The sequence below is a fragment of the Thalassophryne amazonica genome, chromosome 6, assembly GCF_902500255.1.
Source record: "Thalassophryne amazonica chromosome 6, fThaAma1.1, whole genome shotgun sequence".
Taxonomy (NCBI): Eukaryota; Metazoa; Chordata; class Actinopteri; order Batrachoidiformes; family Batrachoididae; genus Thalassophryne; species Thalassophryne amazonica.
The window spans coordinates 68,488,281-68,506,813 of record NC_047108.1 but is presented as its reverse complement, the minus strand read 5'-3'; the positions used below and the strand labels follow the sequence as shown (position 1 = coordinate 68,506,813).

The following is an 18,533-nucleotide window of genomic DNA, read 5'->3' as shown; positions in this document are numbered from 1 at the left end:
GAAGCTGGTGGCTCTGCTGTTAACAGCAGCCACTTGCTGTTACGTTCTGTCCAATTCCATGATCACAGAAGTGGCTTCCTCAGCTTCCTGCAGCATCTTAGGTTAGCATACCGCGATGCCACCCCGCGGTGCAAACCACAAACATGGCTGATTCCACACTTTCAGGAGAAGAAACATGCTTTATTAAAGGCCCCTTCACATATAGTGCGAGGTTTGGTCGAAAATGGCAAAACACTGCAAAAACAGTTCGAATTAGTACACCACGAAACATCTGACGGGCAGGCGTGTACAATCCCGGTGTGAGGGTTCGTGCATGCGATGGTGTCTTTCAAGCAGGAACACAGTGCAAGGTGCACCACATCGCACCACTGATGTGGGATAAATAAAAAATAAAAACCAGCTGGTACCTGTGGAACCACATTGCGCTGCTTATGTGGATTAAATAAAAATAAAAACCAGCTGGTACCTGTGGAACCACATTGCGCTGCTTATGTGGAATAAATAAAACATAAAAACTAGCTGGTACCTGTGGAACCACATCGCACTGCTGATGTAGATTAAATAAAAAATAAAAACCAGTTAGTACCTGTGGAACCAAATCGCACCGCTGATGTGGAATAAAAAAAAACAAAACAAAAACATACCACCCACAGGATTCATACCTGCACTTTACTGATTGCCAGCCCAAAACTTTACCACTACGCTACCATCACTGGCCTGTAAACAGTGCGGGTAAAATGCCTGAAATCAACAAAGAGATGGACGTATTAAAAAACATACACCATGAAAAGCACAGCATTTTATATTGAATCCCTCTTACCAAGCGGGCAATACTAATATGATCCGTTTGTTCCTCTGTAGATGACCCATGGTCACAGACATGCAGTCATGAAATTACATGAATGAGAAGCAGTTTTCTCTTCTCATGTCCACATCTGCTAGTGCGTGTCCAGCTGGTCCATGCACGTGTCCTGCCCGACGCGTGTCTTGTGGACGCCGCGCCAGAACTGACACCGCGTCATATGGAACAGAGCTCACGTGGGTGACGTGAAAGTCAGATCCCCTGCTGTGTGTTATGATCTGATGGTCCGTTTCAGCCTGGGGGCAGCCTATCAATGGGCTGCGGCGAGGGAGCATGTGCACGCTGCAGCCCACAGCATATATCGCCACAGCAATATGTTTTTATTTATGTCCACGTGATGACAGCAAACAGACACAGTGGGCAGCTGTTAGTCCATGTCTGTCCAAATACAGTACGTGTTGTTCAGCTGGGATGTGTTATGTTTCGGACGCGGTCGGAGCACCGACCCAGCGTTTGAAGGACCAAGCATAAAATAAGCAGAGCATGGTTCAAAGGATAACAGAATTTAATAAACATAACAGTGAGTGATCTTAAACAACTAAACAGTCCGCGGTCTGGTGAGGTGAAAACACGGCGCGCTCTCAGCAGCGCAAACGGTCCGGAGCCACAGCAGTTCGGACCCAGGGACCCCGCCGACACCCCCCAGGTGGCCGCGATAAACCGAGTCTGTGAAGAAAGAAAACATGAGGTGAGTCCAACTCCACACAGAGAGACACAACTCAAAGGTGCACGCAATCAGCAAACACTTCCTGGCTTAAATCTATACATCAGCTTCTTACCCTGCAGGCACGGAACAACACAGTTCAAATCTCCACTGCAGCAGAAGCTGATTAGACAATTAGCATAACGTGACAGCTCACTAACACAACGTGTGAGGGACACCTAATCCACTGTCATTACTTCATAAAAGTCACCAAAACCAAATTACCTCAGGAAGTGTGCTGAAGAGCGTGAGACCTCACCCAATCCTCCTTCACAGACTGTGGCGTCAAACCTGGAGCGGTCTCTACGTCCGTGATGGTGAGATTGTTCTCCTGATGTCGATCTCACACGTCTGCTCACAAGGTCGAGTCTCTGGCAATCACACACTGTGCATTCAAGGTTTAAATGCAGCAATCTCTGATTAACACAAAATACACCACAGCTGTGAGTCCTGATGACCTGCACGTGATAACAAGCCTCAGGTGTTCAGGGTGAGGTCCTGATGCTCAGCCACTCAGTCCTGAATGCATACCACCTCGTGGGAGAAACAGAAAACAAAAACCAAACCAGCCAAACACCCCAGCCCACAACAGGATGTCCAGAATGACAGATCTCCACAGTGGGCGGACACACCTCCTGTCAGTTCAGCACACACACCAAAGCCACACTTGTGGGGAACTTAGACAAATTTCACTGCCAGCACGACAGTGATTGTCTGCAGATTGTTGTCCTGCCAAGAGTGCAAATGACCACACATTTTCTAAGTGCCATGCCATGCGAGCAGTGTTAGATGTTTGTGTGTGTCACCTGGAATTTGGCCGACACCTGCCGTGAGAGGGTTCAGTGGCTTTGTACAGCGCACACTCTGTCTTTCAGCCACTGGTGTGCACAAATAGTTGTAGCATCAGGTGTACGTTTGAGGCAAGGACGATTTTTGCGCGTTTTGCACACGATTCCTGCTTCATGCGCACTTCGACCAAACTTTGCAGTAAGTGTGAAGGGGCCCTAAGAATTTTCTCCTGGTCACATGAAAGGAAAGGATAAAATCTGTGGTTAAATTCATGTTTTTGAAGACCATTCTCACGCTGTGCTGGGCTTCACTTCTGCTGTTTATCCAAGATGCACTACAAAAAAAACTATCACTTTCGTCCTCAAAATGTTATCTTTGGAAAATGATAATGATGGTATCTTTGTCAACCTGATAAGCAACATTGTAGTGCTTCCTCTTAAAACACAGATTTTTAACTATTTTAATGCATTCACTATGAAAGTCCACAAAAAACACTGAATTCCAGTTTTCGGTAGAGCAACACGAGAGGTGGGACCTGTACTGATGTCACCAAAATTCATATTCCTGACAACTTGAGGTTTCTGAGAGTTTATCAGGCAGGTGAAATCATGGTAATTTTACCATGTTTATGACTTAATTTGTCTGGGCATATGGCACCAAAAATAAAATACATCAATATTTCATGATTCTTATCTTATTTGACATTTTATTTAGTAGTGATATGCACTTTAAGTGTTTTGAATTAATGGACAGACTGGTATGACTGAGTGCAATATACGAGTACTTGAAAACTTTGTTTATTCATGTTATTTTCTGTAAATAAAAATAATTATGGATCCTTGAATTTGTTTCAGTTATCTTTGATTGTTTCAGTTGCAGTTTGTTTTTGGTTATGTTACTGCATGTTGTTTTAATCTTATGTTGTACCGTCTGTCATGATGGAATGCAATAGCAGATGTCAATCTACTTACTATGTTTAGTTGGCTTTCAGTTTCTTCCTGTAAAATAACAAAAAATACGTAGGGAGTTTTCCCTTACCACTGTCACCAACTTCCTTGCTCATGGGTTTGGTAAAATCTTGGCTTTTGAGATTGAGAGACACCTGGGAAGAGCTTATGGAGTCATGACGTTGTTGGACAGAGGTGTATTGGGATGTTAATATCTTTGCAGGAAAACACAGATCCAGGACTTTAGGGTCTTGATGACTCCCGTCTTAATGTATGGGTATGAGGCTCGGACGCTAACCATGATGAGTGGATGTCTTTGGTACAAGATTACTTCAGAGGATTCTTGAGTGCCACTGGAATGACTGTCTATAAAATGAGCATTTAATTTTTTTTTTAATCACTTGCATTGTGAGGGAATGTCAGCTTCGACATTCTGGCCATGTGGTGCATTTCTTCTGTGTTATCCAGCACATAGGTTCCTGAGTGTTGAGGACCACATCTGCTAGACTGGAGAAGACCAAGGAGATGTCTATGCTTCACTTGGCTGCAGCAGATCAATGGTTACTTTCGAGATGTTGGAATGGACCAGTTGTATGCCTGGTTACAGTGCACCTAGAAAATATTCACAGCGCTTCACTTTTTCCACATTACAGCCTTATTCCAAAATGGATTTTTTTTCCCCCTCAAAATTCTACACACAATACCCCATAATGACAATGTTAAAAATGTTGTTTTTTTTTTTTTTTGCAAATTTATTAAAAGTAAAAAAAAAAACAAAACAAAAAAAAACAACCTAAGAAATCACATGTACATAAGTATTCACAGCCTTTGCCATGAAACTTAAAATTGACTTCAGGTGTATCCTGTTATCACTGATCATCCTTGAGATGTTTCTACAGCTTAATTGGAGTCCACCTGGGGTAAATTCAGTTGATTGCACGTGATTTGCAAAGGCACACACTTGTCTTCATATAAGGTCCCACAGTTGACAGTGCATGTCAGAGCACAAACCAAGAATGAAGTCAAAGGAATTGTCTGTAGACCTCTGAGACAGGATTGTTTTGAGGAATAAATCTGGCGAAGGGTACAGAAACATTTTTGCTTTGTCCCAATGAGCATCCCTACAGTAAAGTTTGGTGGTGACAGCATCATGCTGTGGGGATGTTTTTCAGTGTCAGGAACTGGGAGATGAGTCAGGATTGAGGGAACGATGAATACAGCAATGTACAGAGACATCCTGGATGAAAACCTGCACCACTCTTGACCTCAGACTGGCACGACGGTTCATTTTCCAGCAGGACAATGACCCTCAGCACACAGCCAAGATATCCACGGAGTGGCTTTAGGACAACTCTGTGAATGTCTTTGAGTGGCCCAGCCAGAGCTCAGACCTGAATCTGATTGAACATCTCTGGAGAGATCTGAAAATGGCTGTGAAACGACGCTCCCCATCCAACCTGATGGAGCTTGAGAGGTGCTGCAAAGAGGAATGGAGAAAAGTGCCCAAAGATAGGTGCACCAAGCTTGTGGCATCATATTCAAGAAGACTTGAGGCGATAATTGCTGCCAAAGGTGCATCAACAAAGTATTGAGCAAAGGGTGTGAATACTTATGTACATGTGCTTTCTTACTTTTTTATTTTTAATAAATCTGCAAAAATTTCAGAACAACAGCAACAACAAAAATTACTAAAAAACAAACAAACAAACAAAAAATGGGTGTTGTGGGGGAAATGAATTTATTCCATTTTGGAATAAGGTTGTAACATAACAAAATGTGGATAAATTGAAGAGCTGTAAATACTTTCTGGATGCACTGTAGTTGCCATCCAGAACCCCAGGTGGTTCCGTGATGTCGTGGATGCGGTGAATTGCAGCACCAGTGCATGCACTCAGACTTTTCTTCATTTGTTCAGTCAGCTGTCTCCAAGTGTTTGCGTTTGACTACATTATCAGTTTTTGCAATGAGATTTGAACATAAAAAGCACATTAGCGCCACATAATCAACTGCATTTACAGGGCGCTTTCACGCTCAAAGCGATTTACAGTGAATTAATGTAACCCACTTTAATCAGTTTGATGTTAATTAAAATGTTTGAATTATTTGAGTTCATTAAACTTAAAAGGTTTAAGAAAACTGTGTGCAGTCTTCAAACTGTTTGAAGCTCGTCATGTTTTAAAATATACAGCAGAATGTCACTCTGTTCTGAAACTTTATGTCTAACAATTTTTCTTTTCCAGTTCAGGGGGGATGCCAAATCCCTGCACCCAGACAACTGTTAAATTATCAGACAGTGAGTGGTTAGTCTGTGAAGCCCAGCAATGTTCGCCACAGATCAGCAGTTGACTTTTCTTCATCTGTTAATTATTGCAAGCATAATAGTAAAGTTACTTGAACAAAATCAGTATGCAAGAAGACAGTGGGTGAGTGGGACATTTTTTTCCCAGCTGTAGTGGCTCAGTGGCGTGAGCAGAGGCACTTGCGGTAAGGGGAAACTCCCTCTCTCCCTCTGTGTTGTATGAGGTCTATTAGAAAAGAAACCGACCCTTTTATTTTTTTAAAAAACTATATGGATTTGATTCATATGTTTTTACATCAGCCAAGCTTGAACCTTCGTGCGCATGCATGAGTTTGTCCACGCCTGTCGGTAACGTCATTCGCCTGTGAGCATGCCTTGTGGGAGGAGTGGTCCAGCCCCCTCGTCGGATTTTCATTGTCTGAGAAGTTGCTGAGAGACTGGCGCTGTGCTTCATTAAAATTTTTTCAGAAACTGTGAGGCACATCCGAGTGGATACCATTCGAGAAATTAAGCTGGTTTTTGGTGAAAATTTTAACGGCTGATGAGAGATTTTGGAATGTTTCTATCGCTGTAACGACTTCCCATGGAGCGGGACGTCACGCAGCGCTCCGAGGTGATGTTGTCATCCTGTTTCAAGTTGAAAAGCTCCAAATTTAAGCCTCTGTTGACCCAGGACATCGTGAGAGAACAGAGAACTTTCAGAAGAGGTCGGAATCAGCAGTTTATCTGGACATTCCTCTGTTAAAGGAGATTTTTTTAATGAAAGACGTGCGGCCAGATTGGCGCAATGGGTCGCAGCCGGCGTGGCGCGCCCGCCACAGGAAAAACACCTCCGTGTTGATAACCATTTGTAAAATCCAGGCGGCTTTTGGTGGCTTTCAGTTGAGTGAGTATCTGAGAAATTGTTTAACAGCAGGGCATGTTCCAACTTGTCCTTAAGGCTTCCAATGGAGGTGTTTTTCCTGTGGCAGAGCGTCGCGGCGGCTGTGAGCCAACGCTGCAATCCGTGGAATTAACAGTGGAATGTCCGGATAAACTGCTGATTCTGACCTCTTCTGAAAGTTGTCTGTTCTCTCACGACATCCTGGGTCAACAGAGGCTTAAATTTGGAGGTTTTCAGCTTGAAACAGGATGACGACGTCGCCTCAGAGCGCTGCGCGACGTCCCGCTCCGTGGGAAGTCTTTACAGCAATAGAAACAATCCAAAATCTCTCATCAGCCGTTAAAATTTTCACCGAAAACCAGCTTAATTTGTCGAATGGTGTCCACTCGGATGTGCCTCACAGTTTCTGAAAAAAATTTGATGAAGCACAGCGCCAGTCTCTCAGCAACTTCTCAGACAAAGGAATTCCGACGAGGGGGCTGGACCACTCCTTCCACAAGGTGTGCTCACAGGCGAATGACATCACCGACAGGCGTCAAAAAACTCTCGCATGGCCACGAGGGTTCAAGCTTGGCTGATGTAATCACATGTGATTCAAATCCATATGGTTTTTTAAAAAAATAATAAGGTTGGATACTTTTCTAATAGACCTCGTACATTGTCCTCTATTTTATACTTGGAAGCAGTTATTGATGTTCCTATCATGACTTGTATAAGGTTTCAAAGATGCACACTTACAGTGTCTGAAGCTTTGGGTCACCGAGGGAACGGACAAATTCATGACAGTAAATAGTAGAGTTGCTATGGTGACAGATGCTGAGCAAAGGAATTCAAATTACAAAACTAGCAATTTATGCATACTTTGCATCTATTGGTCTCCTCGATTGACAGAGGCAGTATTTCAGTCTGATGCACAGTTTCGAATCATACACCTACATTGCTGCCTCTGCTTGACTTAAATTTCTTTCAGGCATGAAGCCAGTCTTACTCAGTCTTCCATCCCCTGTTATTTATTTATTTTTTTAATGTGGGTGGTGGTGGTGGCCGTGGGGTGATACGTTCACTCTGCTGACGTCTGGACATGGTTAGAAGCAGTGTTACTGCACTGTAAACCTCAGCTCGACTGAATCAAAACAGTGAACACTGAAGAATTCAAACCTCTGGGCACAGGCCTTGTTAGAGGTCAGAAAAGGAGAGTTTGGAGGAGGACAGATCACACACAATCAGCATCATTTTTCACATCCTTTCTCCTGATGTGTGCCTTCACATGGTGTATGCATTGCCTGACTTTCTAAAATCCTAACAATAAAAAGAAAGGCTTTCAGATTACCCTTTGTGAAGACAAGGGGTTGAAAACACCCTTGTCAGCCTTTGTACCCCTTGTCTTCAACGGGTACAAAGGCTTGACCTCAGACTTGCTGTCTCTTGATAGGACGCCTCACTGTCTGTCCTATCCAGTGTTTGTTCAAAGTTAGTTTGTTCCCCATGGGATTTCGCCCTCTACCTTCTTTGTACAACATTCTGTTCTCTGCTCCTTCTCTGTTCAACCTCCCTCCATCCTGTCAGGCTTAGATCTCCTTAGACTCCCTAGTCTTTCATGTGGATGGGGGAGTGGCAAAGACGATGGACAAATTGGCCACCCTGGGATTGCACATGTGCACGCGTGCACACACATGTGCACGCATACAGACACGCAGGCACGCGTACACACACGATGTCTGAAAAATGTTTGGCAAGACATGCTGCACAGAGGTTACATGGAAAATTCTATCCCTGTGATGAAAATGCACAAACAGAGAAGGTTAGAGCCTTTTTGTTTGGTAACAGGAATAATCAAAGCATTTCTTTCTTTCTATCTTTAACCTTTATTTAACCAGATAATTAAAAAACCCATTGAGATCAAGACCTTTTTCACAGGGGCCAAGAAAGGCAGCAGCAGCACATGACATACACCGCAAAAACAAAATAAACACAACCACCAAAACAACACAAATACAAGCAGCTGACCAAAGAATACAAGAGTTATTTTTTGGCAGTAACAATGTAAGCTCCAATACAGTAAAGCATGCGGGTTCTTTTGGCTTCTTCCTTTTTGCACAGGTTTTCCTCCAGATACAACTCCACATTAGCTGGAGAATGGGGTAGTCTTCAGCCTTCTGTTTTGAAATCAAGTGCACTAACCACTCGGTGGTAATGCACCATTAAATTGGAAGCCAACTGCTGTAAAACAAGAAGATAATCTGTCTGTATACTGTACTATGCTTTGTCCTGGGAGAAGCCACTTGTCTCAGTCCTCGCAGTTGAAAATGGGTACTGGTCTTTGGTCTTGTTAAGTAACCTGAGTCAGGCCGTTGTCCCATCCAGTGGGAGTCATAGGCTCTCATCTGCTTCACTCTACAGACTTCGGAGATAAGCACCACTAGCAACAGGTGTCAGAGACTATACACGGTCTGTTAGAAAAGTATCGGCCCTTTTTATTTTTTCAAAAACCTGATGGATTTGAATCACATGTGCTTGCATGAGCAAACCTTTTCACGCCTGTCAATTGCATCATTTCCTGGTAAGCAGCCTTTGTGTGAGGTGTATGTCGTGCGCTCTGCGTTTTTTCATTCCAAGGAAAAAGACGGAATGACTGGAGCAGCGCCGCATCAAATTTTGCCAGAAACTGGGCGACAGCCAGGTGGAAACCATTCGGATTATTCAGATGGCTTTCGGTGACGATCCTATGGGCATCACACAGATTAAGGAGCGATACAACCGGTTTAAAGACGTCCGCACAATGGTGGAGAGTGAGCCACGCTCTGGTCGGCCATCAACATGCTGAAACGACCAGATCATTTCCAAAGAGAACGCTGTGGTGATGCGGGACCGTTGTGTGACTATCCGAGAAGTGGACATCAGCACTTTTTCGGCACATTCCACTGTAACAGAAGATTTGGCCATGAAAAGAGTTGCAGCGAAATTCATGCCGATGGGTTCGGCACGAAGCTGCCGACGGCAGCGCAAAAGCGCCTTTGTGTTGAAGTCTCACAGGACATGTTGTGACATGCCCACCTCTTCCACAATTTCTTGGATAGTCACACGATTGAAAAGTCACCAAAAGCCGTCTGAATCATCCGAATGGTTTCCACCTGGCTGTCGCCCAGTTTCTGGCTTCATGCAAGCACATGTGATTCAAATCCATCAGGTTTTTGAAAAAAATAAAAAGGTACAATACTTTTCTAACAGACCTCGTATTTTTATTCTATTTCTATTTGGTGCCAACATTTTTGTTATTTTTAAACTGTGCATAGCCAAGCAGCAGTGAACCTTTGCAAATTGGAATTCTCTTCTTCTAATGTGGCTGCTCTTCATGCATGCATTCACGAAAGGAAAAAAGCTCTCACATTCACCAGGGAACCACATAATTGTTATGAAGCAGCATCCAAATTGGAAGAAGAATAAGCTGAAACAGTGACTCTTAGCAGGAGAGGAGTGTGTTTGTCCAGCCCTAGCAGAACAGTGATCGAGGTTGAGAGATGTAAGTCGGCAATGAATGAAGAACATGAATGAACAGCATTTTTTTTAATTTACACACAAGAACCAAAACATTCCAGGCATGCAGCTCAAAGGAGGAGATATCTGAGGAAGGCAGAAGGAAGGACAGCCGGATTGGGCGGAGGAGGGCAGGATGTGAATGGAGGACAAGACAGAAAAAACAAACAGTCCCATGCAAGGATCTTCCTTTCTACAAAGGATGAAAACGGATGTCCGGTCCCAGCTCAAGCCCTCCAGTCCACTTCCCATGTCCTCTTGACATCACACAGCAGCCAGTTTGCAATTGGTTCAGAATATTTTGACTTTTTTGTGACATTGAATGTAGATGATACTGATCTTTTCTGTCTGCCCCCTGTATCAACATGTGTACTCGTTGTGTGATTTGATGAATTGCATAAATAGTGCTGCTTCACTGTTGCCTTAACAGACTACTGTGCTCAGTCAGCTATTTTATTTTTGTAAATAAATCCTGCATGCACTTTATTATTTGACTATGGAGATTGAATGTAGACTCTCAAAACATTTTTGGCAGTTTGCATTACTTAACTCTTATCACTTGAAGAAGAAGCAAAAAGAAATGCATCCGACATAGTCACCACGCCCCTTGGTACTGGTGCTGATCTTTGGAGTCTGTAGCATGAATCAAATGAAAGTCTATGAGAACCCTCTGGACGGGACACCAGTCCAACTCAAATTTCTTCCACAGCCAACACAGATACCCATTTACAACTGGGGGGACTGAGACAATGCAGATTAAGTGTTTTGTCCAAGGACACAGACAGGTAGTGTGACTGTGAAAAAGACACATATCTAAATATTGGTTGCCCACCTCCTTATCCACTTGATCACCTCCAAATCGATTTCTCCCTAAAACACTTATACCAATAACCTTTCTCTCTCTCTCTCGCTCTCTCTCTTTTTCTCTCTTTCTCCAGACTCGTATTCAGCAGCAGGCAGCGAAGGCAGTATCTCCACCTCTGTGGTATCACTGCCCCCACAGGCATCAGGCAGCTCGGCCCCCAGCTCCCCGAGCTCCAGGCGCTCTGTGAGCACCCTCAAGAAGTGGCTGACTAATCCAGTCCGCAAGCTCAGTGTCGGTGCAACCACTAAAGGGGAACGACAAGTCCATAAACTCGACGGAAAACCACCCCCTCTTTCACCCCACAGCCACAGTCTAGATTTGGGCAGCCCCCCAAGGCCGGACAGCACACTCACCATCCTGCCTGTAACCCACAGAGACCTGGTACGAAGTAAAAAAAAAAAAAAGTATTCATAGCGCGGCACCCTTACACATTTTTTAAATTACAGCCTTATTCCAAAATGGAGTAAATTCATTTTTCCCCTCAAAATTCTACTCACAACACCCCATGACAACAACATGAAACAAGTTTTTTTTTTTTGTTTTTTTTAATTTTTGCAAATTTATAGAAAATAATAATAAAAACAACTAAGAAATCACATGTACATAAGTATTCATACAGTTTGCTTAATACTTTGTTGATGCACTTTTAGCAGCAATTACAGCCTCACATCTTCTCAAATATGATGCCACAAGCATGGAGCACCTATTTTTGGGCAGTTTTGCCCATTCCTCTTTGCAGTACCTCTCACGCTCCATCAGGTTGGATGGGGAGTGTTGGTACACAGCCATTTTCAGATCTCTCCAGAGATATTCAATGAGATTCAGGTCTGGGCTCTGGCTGGGCCACTCAAGGACATTCACAGAGTTGTCCTGAAGTCACTCCTTTGATATCTTGGCTGTGTGCTGAGGGTCATTGTCTTGTTGAAAGATGAACCATCGTGCCAGTCTGAGGTCAAGAGCACTCTGGAGCAGGTTTTAATCCAGGATGTCTCTGTACATTCCTGCATTCATCTTTCCCTCAATCCTGACTAGTCTCCCAGTTCTTGCCACTGAAAAACATCCCCACAGCATGATGCTGCCACCACCACGCTTCACTGTAGGGATGGTGCCTGGTTTTCCTTCAAACATGACGCCTGGCGTTCACGCCAAAGACTTCAATCTTTGTCTCATTAGACCAGAGAATTTTGTTTCTCTTGGTCTAAGTGTCCTTCAGGTGCCATGTTAGTTCTTTTTTCATTTTTAATAAATTTGCAAAAATCTCACAAAAACCTTTTTTCATTTTATCATTATGGGGTGACTTGTGTGTAGAATGTTTGAGGAAAAAAAATTAATTCCATCCATATTTAAATAAGGCTGTTACACAACAAAATGTGGAAAAAGTGAAGTGCTGTGAATACTTTTCAGATGCACTATATATACAGTGAGGAAAATAAGTATTTGAACACCCTGCGATTTTGCAAGTTCTCCCACTTAGAAATCATGGAGGGGTCTAAAATTTTCATTTTAGGTGCACGTCCACTGTGAGAGACATAATCTAAAAAAAAAAAATAAATAAAATCCGGAAATCACAATGTATGATTTTTTAATAATTTATTTGTATGTTACTGCTGCAAATAAGTATTTGAACACCTACCAACCAGCAAGAATTCTGGCTCACACGGACCTGTTAATTTTTCTTTAAGAAGCCCTCTTATTCTGCACTCTTTACCTGTATTAATTGCACCTGTTTGAACTTGTTACCTGTATAAAAGACACCTGTTCACACACTCAATCAATCACACTCCAACCTGTCCACCATAGCCAAGACCAAAGAGCTGTTTAAGGACACCAGGAACAAAACTGTAGACCTGCACAAGGCTGGGATGGACTACAGGACAACAGGCAAGCAGCTTGGTAGAAGACAACAACTGTTATGATTATTTATTAGAAAGTGGAATAAACACAAGATGGCTGTCAATCTCCCTTGATCTAGGATTCCATGCAAGATCTCACTTTGTGGGGTAAGGATGATTCTGAGAAAGCACAGAACTACACAGGAGGACCTGGTCAATGACCTGAAGAGAGCTGGGACCACAGTCACAAAGACTACATTAGTAACACATGATGCTGTCATAGTTTAAAATCCTGCAGGGCAGCAAGGTCCCCCTGCTCAAGCCAGCACATGCCCAGGCCCGTTTGAAGTTCACCAGTGACCATCTGGATGATCCAGAGGAGGCATGGGAGAAGGTCATGTGGTCAGATGAGACCAGAATAGAGCTTTTTGGAATCAACTCCACTTACCATGTTTAAAGGATGAGAACAACCCCAAGAAAACCATCCCAACCGTGAAACATGGGGGTGGAACATCATACTCTGGAGGTGCTCTTCTGCAAAGGGGACAGGATCGGGACAGGGTCTGAAATTTTCATCTTTGGTGCATGTCCACTGTGAGAGACATAATCTAAAAAAAAAAAATCCAGATATCACAATGCATGATTTTTTAATAATTTATTTGTATGTTACTGCTGCAAATAAGTATTTAAACACCACACAAATCAATGTTAATATTTGGTACAGTAGCCTTTGTTTGCAATTACAGAGGTCAAACGTTTCCTGTAGTTTTTCCACCAGATTTGCACACACTGCAGCAGGGATTTTGGTCCACTCATCCATACAGATCTTCTCCAAATCTTTCAGGTTTGGAGTTTCAGCTCCCTCCAAAGATTTTCTATTGAGTTCAGGTCTGGAGACTGGCCAGGCCACTCCAGGACCTTGAAATGCTTCTTACGGAGCCCCTCCTTAGTTGCCGTGGCTGTGTGTTTGGAGTCATTGTCATGCTGGAAGACCCAGCCATGACCCATTTTCAATGCGCTTACTGAGGGAAGGAGGTTGTTTGCCAAAATCTCGCAATACATGACCCCATCCATCCTCCCTTCAATACGGTGCAGTCGTCCTGTCCCCTTTGCAGAAGAGCACACCCAGAGTATGATGTTTCCACCCCCATGCTTCACGGTTGGGATGGTTTTCTTGGGGTTGTTCTCATCCTCTAAACATGGTAAGTGGAGTTGATTCCAAAAAGCTCTATTCTGGTCTCATCTGACCACATGACCTTCTCCCATGCCTCCTCTGGATCATCCAGATGGTCACTGGTGAACTTCAAACGGGCCTGGACATGTGCTGGCTTGAGCTGGGGGACCTTGCTGCCCTGCAGGATTTTAAACCATGACAGCATCATGTGTTACTAATTTAATCTTTGTGACTGTGGTCCCAGCTCTCTTTAGGTCATTGACCAGGTCCTCTTGTGTAGTTCTGAGCTTTCTCAGAATCATCCTTACCCTACAAAGTGAGATCTTGCATCAGTCCCAGGCCGAGGGAGATCGACAGTCATCTTGTGTTTCTTTCACTTTCTAATAAATAATCATAACAGTTGTTATCTTCTACCAAGCTGCTTGCATGTTGTTCTGTAGTCCATCCCAGCCTTGTGCAGGTCTACAGTTTTGTCCCTGGTGTCCTTAAACAGCTCTTTGGTCTTGGCTATGGTGGACAGGTTGGAGTGTGATTGATTGAGTGTGTGAACAGGTGTCCTTTATACAGGTAACAAGTTCAAACAGATGCAATTAATACAGGTAAAGAGTGCAGAATAAGAGGGCTTCTTAAAGAAAAATTAACAGGTCTGTGAGAGCCAGAATTCTTGCTGGTTGGTAGGGGGTCAAATACTTATTTGCAGCAGTAACATACAAATAAATTATTAAAAAATCATACATTGTGATTTCCAGATTTTTTTTTTTTTTTTTTTGGATTATGTCTCTCACAGTGGACATGCACCTAAGATGAAAATTTCAGACCCCTCCATGATTTCTAAGTGGGAGAACGTTCAAAATCGCAGGGTGTTCAAATACTTATTTTCCTCACTGTATATACGTATACTATATATAGTATTTAAGCTGCGTGAATGAAAGAAGGTGATTTCCCCATTGGCACTGGGGTTGATATTCTTTGAGGTGAACCTCCTTATAAGTAAACAGAACTGGTTCTGAGACCAACAGACATCGTTGCTTTTATATAAATATAAGCCTGAGCAAACATCCTGACTGAATCAAACATGAACTGAAGAACTGGGGATCCTGGTAGACAGTGATACTATTACATAAATATTTTTTGCCATTTCATTAACAGAGCAATCATGGAATTAATGGTGTCAGTTGGTCAGTGAATCAGTGTGTCCACAAAAACTCCAGGAATTACTTTTTAAAACTGCTGCATGTTCAACTCTGATATTTGGGGTTCAGATAGATGAAGTTGAGGACCAGTAAAGGTCATATTTCTTTTAACATGCACAATATTCAGAATATAAAATAAAGAGACATTTTTTATCAAGTTGCTTATGAAGGGTTGTTGCTAATCACAAGGACCTGATTGCTACGATGGTCACTGTTGCTCGCCTGGCAGTAAGCAATAAAAACAAGTGTGAGTTCTGGAACAGCAGGTTAACATCTTTTACATTTTGTTTGTTGTGATTGTGTGCAACAGCTTGTGGACCATCCAGTAATCTGTTAGCTGACTAAGCAGCAAAGAATGAATCCAAAAAGAAGTGGTCCTGAGAAGAGCTTTTCTGTATGACCCTTAAAAATACAAAATTATATTAAACTTTCACAGATCAGCATCCTCCTCTCTCTGATTTTGGCACAGATAGATAGATAGATAGATAGATAGATAGATAGATAGATAGATAGATAGATAGATAGATAGATAGATAGATAGATAGATAGATAGATAGATAGATAGATAGATAGATAGATAGATAGATAGATAGATAGATAGATAGATAGATAGATAGATAGATAGATAGATAGATAGATAGATAGATAGATAGATAGATAGATAGATAGATAGATAGATAGATAGATAGATAGATAGATGCCACCTTGTACTGTGGGATGATTGCTATTTAGCAGTTGTGCATTTGCGCATCAGTGTGGTGTGTTCTTTAATGGGTGAACACAGTTCAAGTTGATTCCCCATTGATGATATCCAACACCTGATTGGCTACATACAGAGCCAAAAATGGGCTGTAATAGGTATTGATAGGTGGTAGAAGCGGCATTATAGATCATTTTGACATCCTGGGCAAGTCTTAAACATGTTCAAAAATTTGTGATGCGGGGACACAATGTGATCCAAACCAGTGAGTAGTGGGATGTGATTTGTGCAGATATTATACAAATAATGAATGTTTATGAGTTCAATGGTAGGAATATTTCATGAGGTGAAAGCTGGAACAGACCATTCAATGAGGCAATGCCGAGTTGAATGGTTTGTTCCAGCTTTCACCAAATTAAATATTCGTTCCATTGAAAGACTGTAAAAATGTTTTATATATCGGGTAAAATAGATCTTTGTCATTTGATATTTTATTAATTTATAAACAACAGAAAGGGGACTTATTGTTGTGTGGGCCGCCAGAAGCGGAGGTACTGCTGGCCCACCACCAGAGGGCGCCCTGCCTGAAGTGCGGGCTTCAGGCACGAGAGGGCGCTGCCGCCTCACAGGAACAGCCGAGGTGACAGCTGTCACTCATCAACTATGACAGCTGTCACCGATCATCTGCACTCACCCCGGATAAAAGCAGGATGACACCTCCACCACGTCGCCGAGATATCGTTCTGCTATGGAGGTAACTTCTCTGCTGACTTACATTAAGAAATAATCTGAGCTCTTTTTGCAGCCGTTTTCCTGTGGTGTTTTCTTATCTGCTGGATTGGCGTTTGGTGTGATTAGCGACGCTTCGCCTCACACCCCAACCAGATAAGTGGTTAAACAGGAGCTGCACGAGTGTGTGATTTGAGGTGGAGGTGGAATTCCCACCGTTGTTATTACTGGGTGTACACACACCCACACTTGACTGTCTTTGCTCTTCGCCAGCAGTACCAGATCCGACACGCGGAGACGGTGGACACCTGAGGGACTCGGGACCTGGCGGCTCCAGTATCCTTCGGGTTCGGTGGCGGAGGAAATTGTGTGGTTCCGGTTCTTCTCTAGACGGACGTCTCCTATCGTCGAGCCTGCCCACACGACACCTTTATCCATTGACTTTGTATTATTCCATAATCTGCTGTGTTTGGTTGTGGCATTCACAACAGTAAAGTGTTCAAATTTAACTCCTTCTACTGTCCGTTCATTTACGCCCCCTGTGTGGGTCCGTGTCACTACACTTTCACAACACTTATATTTTAAATTTTTCCATCTTTCACCTCATGAAATATTTGTACCATTGAACTTGTAAACATTCATTTTTTGTATAATATTTAGCAAAGTGCAGGGCATGTGATCAATTCAAGTGTTGATGGAGTGCAGTGTGGAGCCAAGAGGACAGATTGCAGCTGGAGTGGTTGTGGTGGACCATGTTATAAGAAGCTAGACTGTCACCTTACCTCTTGTATACCTGACCAGTACTGGACCTCACACACCATGCATTTATTTAATTTTTACAGATGTCTTAGTTATTATTACATTAGTGTCCCTTGAAATAAATATTTTTCTGCTTGAATGTAGATTTGGCTGCTCTGTTATTTTTGCTTTCGGTGGGTGATTTCATTGCACTGACTGGACCCAGAAATGAAACACAGTGGTCAACATGTGCGTGTTTGAAGTCAGAAACTGACTGTTTTCTGACCACTTTAAATTTTACCTGGAACTATAACATACTTCCATAATTCCATGAAATGCATGCCTCGCTCTTTGGCAGAAGACAGTTTTCAGATTTTAACAGATACATTTGTTATAACCGCAGATGTTAGCATATAGACTATAGTGAGTACCACTGTGTGCATGCCCAGACGCTGTGGTGTCATGGGCTGTGTTCAAAATCATTTGTAGTGTGCACTAGGCTGTTGTATAATAACAATATGATACACAACTGAGTTCCTCATTTTTGTAATCAGGAAGCCAATGGGAGACAAAAAATCTACAGTTATAGCCCAGCTTTACGTATATTTCTACATATATTTAGGCGCATGTTGATTTTGCATGTGGACATGTTTTTCTGTGTGTTCCAGGAGTGGAAAGATGGGCTGGCAAGCCCTGAGGACCTGTCCCCAGCTACGCTACAGTCCCCTAGCTATCTAACTGATTCTCTGATTGGCTGCACATCACTGCCTAATGCCCAGGTTAGCTCTTACTGTCCACACAGCAGAACTCTTGTCTTCTGTCTTGTCTCACATGGGTTTTCTGACATAGGAATAGCAGATGTGCAACAAAGTTCTTGAGGGCACAAACAAAGACATACAAAGCAATCATGTTAGACACAGCACTATTTGCTGAACAATATAAAACGACCTAAGTTCTCTAAAGTAGCGCTCCCGCTCTCTGTCTCAGTCACAGTAGTGCATATACTGGACCAGTCAGCAAGTCCACCTTTCTTTGGGCAATTCAGATCCATCTGGATCAGACAGTTCCCCACATTGTGGGGTGTCTGAATACCCCCACCTCCTATGAGTCCAAATGGAACTTGTTTAATTGAGTGATTTGTAAGTAATGCACGTGTGTATTGTGCCTTCATGGCCCCCTCCACACTTTGTTGCGTACTATAAATGACATAATATTAACTTAAATTCAGTAGATTTGATTATTGAAGACTATGAGATTTGAGTTGTGTGTGAGACCTGCTGGGGGC

General features: G+C 42.8%; 1 protein-coding gene across 1 annotated transcript in view; it reads left to right on the top strand.

Moving 5' to 3' along the window:
- Positions 1-18,533, top strand: part of arhgef25a (Rho guanine nucleotide exchange factor (GEF) 25a) — a 370,615-nt gene that overhangs the window by 230,953 nt on the left and 121,129 nt on the right. Inside the window, exons 3-4 of the mRNA XM_034172401.1 lie at positions 10,956-11,263; positions 17,917-18,027. Coding sequence (XP_034028292.1) covers positions 10,956-11,263; positions 17,917-18,027 — 419 coding nt within the window. The remainder of the gene's footprint in view (positions 1-10,955; positions 11,264-17,916; positions 18,028-18,533) is intronic.